At 30.2% G+C, this 17,671-nt stretch overlaps 1 protein-coding gene across 11 annotated transcripts in view; it reads right to left on the bottom strand.

Moving 5' to 3' along the window:
- Positions 1-4,402: 4,402 nt before the first annotated feature.
- The window catches only part of LOC106643887 (wings up A), a 35,417-nt gene continuing 22,148 nt past the window's right edge, over positions 4,403-17,671 (bottom strand). For 8 of the 11 annotated variants that reach the window (XM_089590019.1, XM_089590018.1, XM_089590016.1 and 5 more), the window contains 3 exons: positions 11,689-11,732; positions 10,651-10,792; positions 4,403-5,075 (listed from right to left, as the gene is read on the bottom strand). In XM_089590019.1, coding sequence (XP_089446145.1) covers positions 5,004-5,075; positions 10,651-10,792; positions 11,689-11,732 — 258 coding nt within the window. In that variant the 3' untranslated portion in view covers positions 4,403-5,003. Of the gene's footprint in view, positions 5,076-5,757; positions 5,776-7,924; positions 8,356-10,650; positions 10,793-11,688; positions 11,733-17,671 lie in introns of those variants that run through there. The other 3 variants (XM_089590022.1, XM_089590021.1, XM_089590020.1) reach the window with 2 other exon arrangements.

Here is a 17,671-nt window from a genome sequence, read left to right as displayed (position 1 = left end):
TTTTTAGGTATACTTTTAATTTTTTTTCTTACCCCAATTAATGATATTTTGTAACATGCATTTTATTTTTAAAATTTTGGCACAGACATACTACTTAAAATTTTTTTAATTTTAGATTATTTTATGTTTGTTCTTTTTTTTCTTTTTAAATAATGAGTGCAATACATAATGAAATCATAAGTATATGCATCCATTGCTGATTAAAAAAAAAAAAAACGCACTTAAACAGAGTTTAACTTTAGCAAAAAAAATAGTATCTTAAGCAAAAATAAATTATTTTGTAATTTTGTTTAATAATAAACTGTTAACAACGTCAAAGAAATCTATCATGAATAAATGCAATTATCATACTAATTATTTTTGAAAATGTATTTTAAGATAAAAAATTTTTCGGGTGATTTTGTTGTTTTGATAATTATTGAAACAAATGCATGGAATATGATACTCTTCCGTTTCTTAAATTACGCTATTCTATTAATAAAGCAAATTTTAATGTAAATAATTTCTTTTCTGTTGGATACTTAAAGGCAATAAATCCATAATATATTCAACTTCATAAATATTTTATTCGTTAAAAAATTTTTAGTCATAAGACAATTAATTATACTTATATTATATTGAATTATACGAATAATTATGTATTAAAATATAAGACACTTCGTTTTTGTTTAGATACAACATTTTCTTTGTTGAATACGTACTCATAAAAAACGTAGAAAATCTTTGTCGTGGAGTTGGAAACTAATTTAATAATTTGATAAATTATAAAAAATCTAAGATTTACAAATAAAATTTTTTTTTTTTTTCGACAACTGCTGCAAGATTGTCATCTCTTTTGGCTTTGCAATGTTCTTTTACCACTATAAATGTATAGATATGTGTACAAAACTTTCAGTGCATTATAGTGTAAAAGTACCTTAGATATACTATGAATTGATCACTTACTTAGTAATGGGGACATGGCTTCTGATTTGAGAACCATTTGGCTTCTGTTGAAACACGAAAATTGAAAAGATAAATTCTTAAAAGTTGAAGAGATAAAGTAAAGGTTGAAATTCACACTGGCTAGGCTATGTAAAATCAGGCACACACCAGCTATATGAAAACCTTAACTTAAATTATCTTCAAAATTTTTTATGCATATATATACTAGTTGGGCTCCGCCCCCTGTGCGCTTCGCGTACCAACCCCCTTAATGTATTATAATCCTTCACATAGGCTTTGAGGTAGGAGACCAAATGTCTTCAATAAAAAAAATGTTTTTCAATTGAAAAACATGAATTGTATAAGTAATGATAATAATAACAAAGATATCATACATATCCCTCACATAAGTTAAGTATGGTTGTTATAAAAAAATCAGCTTCAGTTGGTCTATAGTAAAAAATCAAGAACGATTCATAGTTGAAGTAAACGAAACACAATTATTTAACTAAATAAAAAAAATCTTAGCATAGTCTTTGAGATATTTTTACAATAAATATTATTTTTTATTTTTTACTTATTTTCTTTTTAATTTATAAAAATATTTTAATATATTGATGGGTACACATTGATATTTAATCTTCCATTTAAATTAGTTTAATGTGTTTTCTTAACAAAGTAAGATAATTATACAGAAAACATTACTACAATGGTTGATAATTACTAACATGTTATTGAAATTTTTTATTTTCTCATTTATAAACTTTGTTGTAATGCCATTTTTATGCATTTTTTCTTAAAAATTTTCTTCCACAATATTTACTGAATTCATTGTGCTCCAAGTTATGTACATGTAAATGACGTCGTAAATGTATTGCTCTTTTACATTTTTGGTTACAGATAAGTCAATGTATAATTTTACCGTACGTATGCTCTCTTACGTGGCGTAAGTAATGTTTTTTTACAACTGTATTTCATACACTACATGAAAAAAATTTGTTGTTACGTTCTTTTTTATGAATTTTTAATTTTTCCATATTTCTAAACACAAATGGGCAATATTCACATTTAAATTAGCTCATTACAGAGAGAGCCCCTGTACTTTTACTAAAACTACTTTTAGTACATATGTTTACTTCAGGCATGTTTATTATCCATCCTTTTTTATCCATTCTACACCAACGATGGTGATGCATTGAAACCGTAGAAAAATCGTGTGGGAAGGCAGTGGGGGTGGGAGGCCAAGAAAAATCGTGTAGAGGGACAGTTGAGGGGCGATGAGGGGCAATACAGGGGTACTGCAGTGCAGTGAGGGTTATGTGGAATATCCCACACATTTAACTATATAATATAGAAGGATATATATTTTCATGACAAAACTTAGCACTTGCGGTATAAACTGGCATTTACTCCCAGTATCTTAAGCTACACGTGCAAGTCAATGCCTACTTATCGTAAAAATCGTAGTATATAATAAATTATTAAATGACAATAAATCTAATGAGAAGCACAATACGTATAAGTATTGAGCTTATAAATGTTTTTTTATTACTAAAAATAAAAAAAGGATGTTTCATAAGTCTTCTGAACAACTATTCTTATCTGATTCGTCGAAACCGAATGGTAGATGAATTTTATAAATATTTACAACATGTTCAATCGAAGAATAAAGTTTGTATTTTTTTTATATTTTTAATACTATAAATTTAGGGAATAATGAATAATTTTAACATTAAATGAATATGTATTTTACTTCTATTAGTATGTATTTGATTAATATAGTTGTAACAAAAAATTTGTCGATAATAACTGTTCTGTAATAATAGTAAACATTATTTAACCTCTAGAACGTTAACTTGCTTCAATTTAATTTAGTATTTATATTATTATAAGTTTATATTTTAAACATACTATTACAATTACAGGTATAGTTTAAAAAAATAGAAAAAAGTTTAATTACGAATGTAGTATTTTACAATTTAATGACTAAAAATACCTTTTCTTTTTTCTACAAGTAATGGAACGATTTTTGGTTTAGTATAAAAATTTTTTTATCTATAATTTTTTTAATCTTCACCAAAATCAGATTTTTTTAACTTTAGAGTTAAAAATGTAATGTAGTCTGCCATATGAAAATCATTAATATAAATTTTTTCCTTTCTTGTCCAAAGGTAGATAATGTCTTATTCCTCCTTTTTTTTTAGTTTTTTATATTAAAACGAGAAAATAAACAGTTGGATTATTTGTTTTTGCTATAATAGTATACTGACAGCAATATTCAACATTTACATACTTGCCGTTATAATTTTTTTTGTAGGAAATTATTTAATAAAAATTTTTAATTCGTAATTTTAAAAAATGTCTCACTTACCTTTTAAATAAAAAAACATTGGTCCATGCAGTTTATTTGGAATATAATTGGTTTTTAAAGTTTAAAGTTCATTTTATAACATTTTGCAAAGTATTTTTTTGTGAATTGTAAGATGACAAATTTTTCTGTAAGGATCCTCCTTTTTTTGGCATTAATTTTGTGTTTGCCCATAAAAAATTATTGTTATTCATGCTATTAATATAAATAGTCTGAGAGAATCCGATTTATGATGAATCTTTCGAAAACTATACAATTGCAAATTTACTAATACATCTTACCGTTCACTGACATAAAAAAGAGTACCTAAGAATACTTGCTCCTAAAATTAAAATAAATAGTTAAATGTTAATAATAATTTAGAAATGAGCTTACATTCAAAGAAGATTACCCTTGAAACCTAGAAACTCAGAATGACATGTACTGCTTGAAAAAAATTTCCGAATTAAGCCTTTTCTTGAGCTTAACTATTTTTACTTACTAATACTTACTTTTAATGAGCAAATGTGTAGATAATTTAAATAAAAATTTTAATTTTTTTTAAGAGATATCTTGGAATTTTTGTGGAACAATTTAGAGGCTCTCATAAAGAAAATAATTTGGTGTTGTTTGAAAGTAGATAATTCTTAACACTACTTATATACTTAGCTGAACTTAATTTACCCTTTTTTCTTCACTTTAAAACAACGTTTCATTCTTTCTTTAAAATCCAAATTGTTTCGCAAAACTTCCTGTAATAAGTTTCCCAAAAATACTAAGAAAATTTTCAAAACTATTTTCAAATAGATTTGTTACATATACTGAAAAAAATTAAGCTTTAAAAAAAGGTCGATTAAAGGATTCTTCTGAAAATATAATATTCGAACGCTCGATGTTTCAGTTCATGGTCTCTAGAGTAAGGAGTAATCATTTTGAAAGATAAACAGCATATGCATTAGTTTTTATCGATATAAAATCATTTAAATTTTAGGAGTAAACACTCAAAAGTTCAAAGGAATATTTTTAGAAAATTATGGAGTATTAAAAATAGACAAGATTTATTTATTGTTTTGATGATGGGTATACAGGACACAATTTCAGGTTGAAAATAATAAATAACACTGTGGAAGATTACATTTATACAAAGCATTGTTCATTGTCAATTATTATTTCATTCAAAATTACAATAAAACTTAAATATCATTCCTTCTGATGCACTTACGAAACACGCGATCGCAAGCAGGATCTGAACCGAAAATCTTTAGGTTATTTTCACCATACATTCTTTTGATAGTTACAGACAAAGGTTTCAAGGTGTGTATGGAATATTTTTTCGTTTATTAAAAATATTAATTCAAGGTGACATAAAAAAATAAAATACATTCTCGTGGGGAATTTTAGTAGAGAAACGAAAAAATTTTAGCTGGAAAAAAACAGCTCAAAAATAGTCCAGGGAAAAATCAAAAACAAGTAAAAGTTTGGTTCGTTTGTTTGTTTGGTTACAGAATCAGAGTGTAGTATTAAACAAAATATCATGGTTAGCGATAGTTTTCTTTGGTATAGTCTGAAAATAAAAATTGATAAAAGGGACCGATCCGTGCAATAGGTTATAAAAAGTGTGACCATCGCTCCAACATCTGGTTTTCGGTTGCAAATGGAACGGTTTGTGATCTGTGTGTCTGTGTGATTTTGTGTGTTCGAGGTATAAGTTGGATGCTGGGTAGCACGGTTCTCATGCCTCAACCGCCGCTTCCTCTTCCTTTACCTTCTTTTCGTCTCCCTTTTTGGACCATTCGGGCTTTTTCTGCAAATGCAAATCGAACGAGCATTAGTTTCGAATTTTTTATTACCAATCATATGTTTTTCGTGTGTGTTGCAACTAATTATTCTAAATCTGTTTTAAGTGTATCTAAATTGAGTTATAGTACTAATAAAACAACTGGGGCTTCTATAACTAAATCAACACAATAAATGCATATTGAGTGATTTGCATTTATCAGAACCATTTTCTTTCGCAGGTACTAAAAAGCTACGTAAAGAAATTGATAAAGATTTCAAATCATTCTTTTTTATTTTTGGTAAATATTTATTATTTTGATATTTTGAGTTGGTAACTACAAATTTTATAGTTAGTGTATAGATCAATCTGTAATTGGCATAAATCGTGAGAGTAAAGAACAACAGAAACGTAAGTATATTGGTGTTGATAAAAAGTATAGAAATAAAGTTCAAATATTCATGTAAGTTGAGAGGAATCTACAATAAAGTCAACCTCAACTAGTGTTAGTTTTGTTAAAACTTGTGGGAATAACAAAAGGAACGTGTAATCGTGTACGATTAATATTACAAAAAGACAGAGACACATTATCACAACACAGCTATATTTTACAAAGCGCTTAAGCTATACAAGCAAGCAGACATTCGCGCCTAATCGACCGACTAGCTGAATTTTTTTTATCTAAAAATCTTCTGTTTTAGGTTTTTACCTTATCTTTCGATGCATTCTGCAAACATTAAGCAACATTAGTTGACGTCAGACAAGACAGGAAATTTTTTTTTTATTTTACAAAGCTTTTAAATTCAACGGAGAAGTGATTGCAGCTTTCTTTGATGTTTTTATGCGCCATCAAAAACTCCGTGATTTATTTAGTATCATCTAAATCTATAACTATACAGGATCATGAATACATCTTTATCATGATTATTAGAAAAGTACAGTACTTGGGGGACTGTTAAATTAAAAAATTGTTTCTAGAAATTTCTTTTACAGTTACATTAGTATTGAATTGATGTTGTACATATTTTATACTTATAATACAACATATATGTAATTTCATAAATAAAAATTCATACACATACTAAAGCGTGACAAGAAAATCTAACCTGATATTTCCAAGTTATATAGAGATAGTATTTGACCTAAGTAAGATTGCAATTTCTATATCTATAAAATTTATTCCCTGACAAAGTATTTTAATTTATATGTAAAGATGATCAGGATGAAATTTCAGCACACATGTACAACGAAAGCCACAAAAAATATCCCGTTTTTGTCTCCCACTTTAATAAAAAAAATTTTTTTGGAGCACACCTTCGTGACAGGGCTCATTTTACTCGTAATGTCATATACTATGTGGAAAAAATTTTGAATACGGGCATCAGTGAGGGTGGCACCCTTTTTCCAAGATTTGTATGTTAAATTATATAATTGCAAATCATCAGTACAGATATAGTTTTAACATGTAAATCGCAGAAAAAAGGTGTCACCCTTACTGACGCCCGTGTTCAAAATGTTTTCCTCATAGTACATGATACTACGATTGAAATGACCCTGGTTAAAAGGCTGTGCTTAAAAAATATTTTTTTATTAAAATAGGAGACAAAAATGGAATATTTTTTGTTGATTTCCTCACATATGGTCGAAAAACTTGGCAACAGAGTACACTGAAAAGTAATATGAATTATCTGGTTACACGTATAGTGAAAAGAAAAAAAAAATTTCCGTGTATGGAGTTGGTGTTTGCACGTGTACATAATTGATAAACTAAGATCTGCTACGGTTGTGCCGTTAGTATTGGTGTTATGTCATTTTTGTCGAAATTTTGATTCTTTTCAGCTTTGAAATTGCGCGCACGCGCAAAAAAGATAGCTTTGTTCACGATCTTTTTCTACTCAATTTAGTTTGACTTTGAATTTCTCAAATATTTGCCAAAGTTGTACATTTTTTAAAAGGTTTTTGTGGTAAATACAACATAACCTATATTTCCTGAATTGAAATATGAAAATCAAGGCAAATAAAACAAATAAATTTTACTTGGTTCTGGAACTGAAAATATTCAAGAAGTGGTACGTTTTTTTTTAATCCAAATGAAGTTGAACTAGATTAAAAATGATCGTAAATAAAGTTATCATTCAGATACAAGAGAGTGTATAAAAGAAAAGCAAGAGTGAGCTAAGCGCGTCTGTGATTATTTTTTTTAATTTGTAAGATGGAGCGCGTAATACTTAAATAAGTTAAATGCACTGCAATGTAAATCTCACCTTTTTACCGGCACTTTATCTCTTTCAAAGTTTTTTCTCATTTCAGATAAATAAGATGGATCAAAACTTTTTTTATTTATTGTTAACGAAAAGAACAGAAAAAAGTTTAGACGTTGACGAAAATTGTTAGATAAAGTTTGAAAACAGAAAAACAACTAAAGATTGATTTTGATTTTGCATTAATTAAAAATGATTAATTAAGTACATATATTAGAGCAACAGATAAAAAGTAGTATGTAGACGTGGAAAGAACAAGGGATACACTTATTCTTCACAAAAATACGAACAAGTAAAAACTTTCTTACCAGGCAAAAACCACGAATTTTAATTGAAAAAATACAAGTAGTAGAAAAAAGATGGTTAAACATAAAAAAATTTACGAACAGTTGAACAAAAATATTGTCAAAAACTACAAAAATACACATATAAATCCTGGCAGATTGGCATGTTCACGAAGGCTGTAAAAATGTCAAAAAATGTATTCCTGAAGAAAAAAAAAAAAACGTCAAAAAATTAAGCAAAAATAAAAATTCTAATATCATCTACAAAAAAAGAAAACGCTGTTTTCATACATTTACAAAAATATTAATACCAATAAAATGTAAATAGTGCTGAAGTAATATGTATTAAATTTATTCTTATTTAATATTCGAGATGACAGTTTGACTATTATCAAAATTTATAACGTAACATTTATATACGACTTCTTTTTTCTGGTTCAACAAAAATTACACTTATTTATTCAATATTGTTTAAATCGCGACAACATTGTAGTGTGTAAAAATTAATAGAAACACACGATACTGGAGGAAAAAACGTAATAAAAATATATGGATCCAGCGTGTGATTAACTTGAGTATTGTATACGTGTGAGTGAGTGTTGACGTTTTTGGATGATTTTGTAACATCACTCAACTCGAAAATTCTTTTTCCTTTTTTTTTTCGATTACTTTTTTTTAAATAAATTATTTTCGAGTGATCTGAGGTTGTTTGTTTGTAATCTACTTCTTCGTCTGCCATTCTGCCTTCTCGGACTTCTTGGGCTGTGGAGAATAACACATTGCCTAGTAAACTAAAACTATCCTACTTGTATTTATTGATGTGCAGCCTTTTGAAGGTTAATTATTTCATCATTTCTCTTACATTCTTTAGATTTTCTTAAAGAATTTCCGTTTATAGTAAGTGAAAGGAAATCTCTAAAATCATGTACAAAATGTAAGGAGATAGAAAGTGTATGAATAAAGAAAAGAAAAGAGAAACATGAGAAAAAATCAGAAGAAAAATATTAACATGGAGAAGAAAAAGAGAGAAGTGAAGAAAGAGAGATAAAGATGGGTGTGTGTGTGTGGAGAGAGAAAGAGTGAGAAAGGTAGGAAAAAAATTGAAGAGAGAGAAAAGAAGAAAACGGAAAAAGAGAGAGATAAAGAGAGAAAGAAAGAAGTAGCAAAAAAAAGAGGGAAGAAGAGAGAAAGAGAAAGGAGAGAAACAAATGGAGAGTAGAAGTGACGGAATAAACATAAGTAAAAAAGGTATGAATTAAATAAAAGAGAGACAGAAAGAAATTATAAGTAAAAAAAAAAATAAGGGAACAAAAGAAAAACAAAAACTCTTTGTGATCAAGGGGGTTGTTGCTATCGCTTATGAGTATGTATATTTTCGCTTACTATAAAAGAAAATATATTCAAAATAGTTTAGCGAATAGTATGACAATCTCATACAATGATAAAAAAATTAAAACTTAAATTACACCAATAATTTTAAATTATTTGCTAACTCATACTTTTTTTTACATTAGATGCAAAAAAAATTTTAATATCACAGTTGTATTCGAGCGATTCCTTAAAAAGGCCAGAAAGTATTAAACATGTTACCAACATTTAATGAGAGATCTTTCTTGTAAAAAATTGATCCTCTTTAGAACTGTGAGAAGTAACAAATACGGATAAACACAAAATATAAAAATTTGTGAGTCAATCCTACGTTTTTAAAAAAAATGAACACAAAAAACAATTATCTGAATCACCGAGAGACCGAGAAATATAAGTCTGTCTACAATTTACGCTTTTGGTTTGCATCTGTAATCAATGAAGTTTTATCATACATTTCCCATCTATCGGAGAAAAGTATTACAGGAATTTTTACCGTAAAAGCAACGGTAATCCTGTGAAAATTTGTCATTACGTAAATTTTTTTACCGTAGATGTTTATGAATTTTTACGGTAGTTTACAGTAATTTTTATGGTAACTGTAAAATTTAATCCAAATTCACTATAATTTTTACTGTACGGCAACGGTAAAATTTCCCCTAAAAGAGTATATATAGCTATAGGCTACAGGGTCACGTTAGCTGGAGGGGAAGGCCGAACACCTCTGATCAATTGTCTGCTAAAGCGCGGACTAACCTACAAATTGTAGACCTGTGCGGATATTTGCATTAATAGAATTGGTACTTAACGAATTGTTGGACACATGATGCAGTACTCCTTCGCTTATAGCCATTCATAAAAGATACCCGTACTTTCATCTATACGTTGATTTCGGTAATACAGATGTTACGTCTATCTCGTTCTCTCATACGGGTTATATAGCCCACTACAACAGAGACATCTGGTCAGCCCTTCTCTACAGCCCACGTGACCCTGCAGCCTATAGCTATATTCACTTTCAGGGGAAATTTTACCGTTGCCGTAGAGTAAAAATCATAGTAAATTTTGGATAAATTTTACAGTTACCATAAAAATTACTGTAAACTACGGTAAAAATTCATGAACATCTATGGTAAAAATTTACGTAATGACAAATTATCACAACATTACCGTTGCTTTTACGGTAAAAATTCCTGTAATTCTTTTCTGCGTGATATCTAATCTGGTTTACATATTTAAAATCATATGTATGCGAATTTAATCTACACCCACAAAACTCATTTTTTACGCCACCACATTATTCAAAAGTATTTTAATCTTGAAACTAAAAAAAAATTTACTGAAATATCACAGAAATTATGCCACTTAAGAATAGAAAGTAAATAAAGCAGAGAAACAAAAAATAATATTCTCTAGTTGATCGATAAAATTTATATTCCAGAGTCTCTCGGTGCGACATTTCCGTTTGTCTGAAGTACGGAAGGGCAGAAAAAAGAGCGCGCTTGAGAGGATCTCTTTGAGAACCAAGAGCCTCTTCTCTTTCCACAAAGAAAGAGAATACGACGTGTCAGAGAATCAAAGGAAAAAAAGTACTAAATTGAAGGAAAAGTATGTACGATGAAAATGTACATAAGTACACAGTGTTGACTGTGTGAAAGGTATGAAATGAAAATGAATTTGCATCATCCTTACCTCCTTATCTTCCTCCTCAAGGGTAAATTCCTTCTTCTTGACCTGCTTGAGCTGGTTGCGGAAGTTGAATTCAGCCGCCTTCTTCTGCAGCTTAGCGAACTTGTTCTCGTACTTTGAGACCTTCTTCAAAGTTGGCTTCATGCTACAGTGAAACAAAAAGGATGGGGGTATTTATGAAAAGTTATGGTAGTAAAAATTAAAAGTACAGTCACAACAGGAGAAGGCGTTAAACTAAGACAAGAGATGCGAGTACTCGAGCAATTTTTTAGTGTCATTGTTTTTATACAATTTGTACAACAGAAGGATTCTTTTTTTTAATTAAGTCAAGAAAAGAAGCTCCTTTCTAAAGTTGTCGCGATGCTGCTCCCATAATTTAAGGTTTTTTTGTACTCAAATATCTTATCACTCCAAGAATATGGTACACAGTCTGTGACATACGCGTAAACAAATGTTTGATGTGTGACTATTGTCACGGTTTTTATGTTTAAGGAAAACCTGTATACCTTAATAAACATTTTAAAGAATCAGTATACTTCATTATCTTTCGTTTAACATCCCTTGAGAGATGCTGATCTGTATAGCTCTACCTTTTTGTATTACAGTGTATAAATTTTCTACTGCCATTGGCCTAAAAACAATGGGGACAACTTACTTTACATTCCAAACCACATACGACATGTATTAAATATGTATACATAGAATGTATTGTTACTAGCTTATTAAGACAATCGAAAAGATTTTACAAGACACTCCAATTTACCCATTTTCTTTAATTCTTTCAATTAACATTTAGAAAATTTTTATTACCTCAGAGCATAAGACAGTTTTTTTTTTTTAAGGACTTTTAAAAGTTCTTTTCGTAAGCAACAACTTTGTCATCAATCTTTTAAATTCACGAGTTAAAGCTTGTAACATAGTTTTCTTGGTTCATTTTGAGATCATGACACTCGTAATGAGTTTAAAAGATTGATAAGAAAAAAATACGATTTTCACATAGCTTGGTAGAAAAAATTTGTAATAACAGTATGTAATACTCACAATTTTCCTCGAAGGTCATTGACCTGACTGTTTAAGTCTGCGATCTACAAATAAAGAAATATGTCATTATGTGATCTTGGTTCATTGACGATGAGCAGCGAAGCCAATCTACCATATTTCAAAGCTGATTGGAATATTGTAAGGTTGATAAGCATTCAAGTTGATTTGGAAATTTGGAAATTGTAAAGTGCTCTACACTAAAATCGGCTATTGAGGAATAAAAAAAAAAATAAAACGTCAAAGCATCTTATTGTAATCATATTCAGGGATGTATTTTTTTTCAAGGCTGAAGCGGAACACGAATTACATTTGTTCACTACAACAAGGTGTTGATTTTATATAATACATAAAAGTGGTATTTATGGTTAGTAGAAAAAAAAGGAACACATAAATCTCACAAACGTAGCCGTACATAGAAAAAAGATCAAAGCACAACAAGCATGTTTTTTTCTTTTCACTCTGCCTCTGCAGGTACTCAAAGCAGCTTTTTTCGAGAAATTGTCAGGCAAAAGAGTGCGACAGTGCAGGGTTACAATGAGTAAAAGAAATAATGAGAGTAAGAATGGATATTATGAGCAGATAATGTCTTGGTTGCGAAAAATCATGAAAGTAGTACTGGATGTACGAAAAATGGGATAGGATTGTACGACATGAACTTTATAGCCATTCGTGAACGAAGTAATAAAATAGTATATGAACGATCAGTGACGTAGACCAACGATATGGATGCGACATTGAAGTATAGCTGACTGTTGGCTACATAAATGTACACTTATCATCAACAGGTATATCGATTGAGTCACTGTCACAACGACTCTTCGTAGTACTTGATTTTTCTCTACAAACAAATAACAAAATAATCTTTGCCAACATAAATCATCGGGATGACAGGTAAATATGGGTATCAACATAAAAAAAAAAAAAAAAAAAAAAAAAAATGTAAACACGAAAGAACAAGAAAAACACTCTGCTTTAAACAACCGTAGAACACTTACTAAATGGTAAGATAAAACAAAAATACTTAAAAGATTCGACACTCCTTTTACGCTTCAGTCACATAAATAAACGATCGATATGTTTTATAACATCGTTAACAATTAAGAAAACCCCCATGGAATAACCCATGCTTGGAGCTTAATCTATAAAAGTGTTAAGGGTAAGCTTTCATGTCATTAAAAAGTAAGGTCAGGGTCATGGTGGTTTGGAATTAAAAGCGTGGAATAGATTATCTATTTCGTGAACAGAAATTTTAGTAAATGCCTCGAGCCCGACACAATCGAGTCCACGCTGTCAAATATGAATTGGTTTTTATTTTCTAATTTTCTCGCACATGGGGCTAAGGGTTTGGGGCTAGGGCGAGGGAAGTTGCTGGTCCACACCAGCTGGGGTGAATCGAAAAAGCGTCACTGGTAAAGACGTCAAGTAGAGGGGCGGTTGGGGGTAGCGAATGGTGAATGATGATGGCTTTCACGAAGTCAGACGTGGTATAGTGAGAGACAGAGAGAGAGAGAGAGAGAGAGAGAGAGAGAGAGAGAGAGAGAAAGAGAGAGTCAAACCGACTGGTCGTGATCAGCTGTGAAAATATTCCATTGGATTTGCATAAATGGCCACTGTACAGGACGCGAGTTTTCATTTTTCAACATTCCCTTTGGCATTAGTTAGTTTCATTTTTTTATTGTCTTGCTGTGATTAAAATTGTTTTTGTCTATTTCTTCTAGCACGTTTGATTGAATGTTTCTCATCATCATTACGATCAATGGTTGTGCAAAGATCTATCGAAAAATGAAAACCTGCTCTTGAATTTTTTCGATACAGCGAGTTCAATTACATGATTGGGTGACAAAAACCACAGCACATTTCAGTTTCTTAGTTTTTTTGAGAGCAAAGTCTCGCTTGTATCTAGAAAAGGATCGATTTATTCTTTGTTTGTCAGACCGGTTAATCAACACGAAAACACATTTACAATTGGTGGCGTGCGGATCGGTGCAAAATCGATTTTGAAAGTAAGGAACAAAAAAATAGTAAAATATGAAAAACTATTTTTAAGGCATCAAGTCATAAATCAGGATGTTTTTCTCCTTGCGCTTTTTATCTTTGCACGTTTTTATCATAAAGTCTTGATTAAAAAACTCTTGTGTTGAATTTTTTTATTAAATTATTATTATTATTGTTATTATCATTATTATTCTTGCTTTGCTTTTTTGCTTGCATGTAATCGTACCATCGTAAAATAACGACAACAACATAGTCGAAGATCAATCGATACTTGGTAATGATATTTAGCAACAAAGCCAACACCCGAAAAATACAATGCCATTGACGATTTTACGATGATGTCGATCGATCGGGTCCGCATCTGAGTTTGTGTAAGCCGAGGACGCATCACGCCTGGACGGCAGTTGTCCGGATGACAGAGAATTTCACAGCATGGCACTTCTTTACCGCGTCACAAGTCACGATGAGCAATATTATCATATTAAAGTCAACAATCTTAACAAATAACAGACGCGTCCATTTTTGTGAGAGTCTTAAGTGCATTTTTCGCGTATCATAACAGCACGAATGTGATTCTTGTATGCAATTTCGTCTCTCGACTAGCTTAGCAATATAGTGCTATTCATGTAAGCAATTAATTAATTAGTACTTGTAGCTCAATTTTTTTTAAATCTTTTATTGCAACATTCTTTTTCCTTTCTTTACCACGTAATCATTTGGTGCATTCGGCTTCATACAATATCTTTTTTTTTTTTTTTCTTTTTTCAAATCTTCTTATCTTCCAATACGTAGCAGAATATAACAGCAATACCACATCACGATGGTGCTTCCTTAACGACGAATATATGAAGTGCCATACTTAATACCTTTGGCGTAGTACTTTAGTCCATTCCGGTTGCCGAAAAGAAGCGTTTCGAGCAAAATGATAATATGGCAGCGTTGAACTTTGGCGATTCCGACGTACCTTACGTTTGTTGGCCATGCATTTTGTTAAGAATACCATTTTGCTCAAACTATTTTTTTTTTTTTCGTTAAAAAGTCGATCATTACTTGATTGACGTTTTGAACATAAATTTAACTTGCTCGCTGACAAACATGCGTCTCATGGTTTTTAGCATATAATAAGTGTGTCGTTTTCGTTTCATTGTTTTTTTTTACTTTTCATCTTTGCCGACGAAGCATTATTTGTACAAGCCATGCAAATGTTAGCTGAAGCAAAGAAGCAATATTTCATCTGAGCAATAAAATATTTATCAATTCTCTGTAGAAATGGTTCATTTGAGCAATAATTTGAATAATCAGTGATTCCATGTATATTAATTACGATTTTGCACCGCGTACACACAATACACCCATAACGTAGTTTGATCCTCGCAACCGAAAATTTGATCTCTTTTTTCTGAATATATTGATCAATTACTACTGCATTAACAAATAATGTTCGCATTTTATAAATTTACATTATCATGATAAAAACAGCTAAATCATTAATAGGTGAAAGCACGATAAAGAATACTTTTTGAATTATTGCAAGAAATTTTTTTTTTAACGTGTGCAAGTACTTGCCTTTATTTTTCTATGAATGACGTGTCAAAATATAACTTCATATTTTCTGTTTCAGGTTTGTGTTCATTTAAATAAATAGAGTAAATTCGAAACACATGTGCTTGGCAAAAATAAGCAAGAAAGAAACAGTCTCTGCTTTCGCCACTACTGAAAGCTTCGTAATATCAACTATAAGCTTGCTCAGCCCTGATGAAAAAAAAGTTTACTTGTTTATCGTTTCAGCCTCCTCTTAATAAGTTAGTATAAAGCTGAAAAATTCAGCGGCATGATGCAATAAAAAAAAAAATAATAAAAAAATTTCAAAAATATACATCGTAAAAAAAAAATTAAAATAATGATGGCAAGTAAAAGACAGAAAGAGAGAGAGAGAGGAAGAGAGAGAGAGAAAGAAATAGCATAAATAAATGATAGTGGTAAAGATATTGAAAAAAAAACATCTTTCAAATATTAAAAAAATGCAGCAAAAATAACATGTGTATTGACTATAAGTAGCGTTAAAGAAAGATAGCTAGAAAAAATAAAAAGTAACGGCACTTCATATGATTCGTGATAAAAATCGAACTACTTCAGATTCGCGCACCCTCAACCTATTTTAATGCATTTAAATATATAAACAACCAATGAAATACTAAATGACAGTGTGGCAGGACTGACCAAGTTTATAGTGTGTGTATGATATACATACTTGAAGATGTCCACCAAAAATCAGAGAGCTATTTTTGCAGTATACAGACAAGTTTTAATAGAATCACCTCTCTATCATTATTTTCCCAGAAATTAAACTGTACCCATTGCTAGATTAATCATTCGCAGACGTAAGTACTTTACTAACTAGCAAACAAATGAGGTCCTTACGGTCAGTAATCTCAGTATAGATGGCGTACTGTAGCTAAGAGAAAAATGGCGTTATTGACACACTTTTACTATAAGTGACGACAATATACGGTAATGTGGACGTACTTTTGTGACCTCATCTCCGTCACGCTGACGTTAGGAAATCATGCATGGATAGTACATCTTAACATTTTTGTCAATGTAAAGTAATTTTTCTCTTAGCTCCAGTACGCCATCTATACTAAGTTTGCATACCGTAGGAACCTCATGAGAGCCCAAGTCTTTATCAGGTCGAAGGTTTTGAGCTCATCAAGAAAAAAACTTATAGATGATTTTTTATTCTAGCATTCGACTCGTGCTTATGTAGTTTAATATATTTTATAGTAATTTTCTCATAAAATTAATAGTTATTTTACGTACTAATAATTATTAGTTAATACAGGTTTCAAAAGATACGGACCTTTAGTTGGTTTCAATTAAAAACAAAAAAAAATATAACCCCATCTAGCCGAACTGTTTATGTAATGTAAAGAATAATTATATTAGAAGTTGCTCTGAAAAATTAACACTATTATCTTGAAGGTTCTCTATGGTTGTTGATTTTGCCACCCAGAGAGTAAAATTTTACTTTACGTACGGTTGTTTTGCGTAAAACATATTTTACAAAAGTACAAGTAAGAAAACACTTTCTTTACTGTCTTTAGTATCTAAAGTAAAAATTATACGTTACCATAAATACTATCTTCTACGTACAATTTATAGAGAAAAAGTGCCAAATAATTTATGTACAGTTTTCGATGAATGAGATATTTATTATGTTCTATTTTCGAATGTAAATTAAAATTTGTAACATTTTAAGAACACTTTCACTAAAACTATCACTGTAGTGAATTATTTTCTGCGAACTCGTATTCCGTACTCACAGTTTATTATTCAGGCGTTTCATTTACTCGTGCGATCCAGTGGCAATTATTATTAGATGCTGTCACCACCCGTGAGTAAAATCAAACTTTACGTCCGTGTAGCAAAAAACTACTATTTTATGTACATTTGAAATTCTGATATTTTGTGGATTTTCATCTTCATAAAATCGATAATTATTTTATTCATCATCAAATATTATCTTATTCTTCATCGCCAAACTTTCACACGAGGTTTGATAATTGAAAAAAATAGAACTAATTTTCGGTTATTTGGAGATTCATTATTCTGTAAGTTTCAGAGATTATATTGTTCACCAAGAATACAAGGAAACCTGTCATTGTACTCTTGGTAAAAACAAAAAAAGTGTTACTATCGGTTTAAAATCGGGTAAAAACTAGCTCGGCATGGAGATAAGGTAAGCTCGTTGTCTCTCCTTGAAGGGATTATTTATGGAAAATAATTAATATTCATCATTATTCTCAAAAAGAATGTAAGGATATTACTTAACGGAATTTTATTAATATTCTTTATAATAAAAGGCAGCAGATCCTTACATTATCTTTGGAAAAAAAAGTTTATAGGAGGAAAAGAGGAATTTTGGTTTTTGAGGTGACGAGAGCGAAAAACCTTGTACAGTTGTTTAAAAACCCTTTTTTGCTGATTC

This window comes from Copidosoma floridanum, unplaced genomic scaffold, assembly GCF_036245765.1.
Source record: "Copidosoma floridanum isolate Cflo_tuat_1 unplaced genomic scaffold, Cflo_Japanese_pri ptg000011l, whole genome shotgun sequence".
Lineage (NCBI taxonomy): Eukaryota > Metazoa > Arthropoda > Insecta > Hymenoptera > Encyrtidae > Copidosoma > Copidosoma floridanum.
This window is presented reverse-complemented; position numbering and strand designations above follow the sequence as displayed.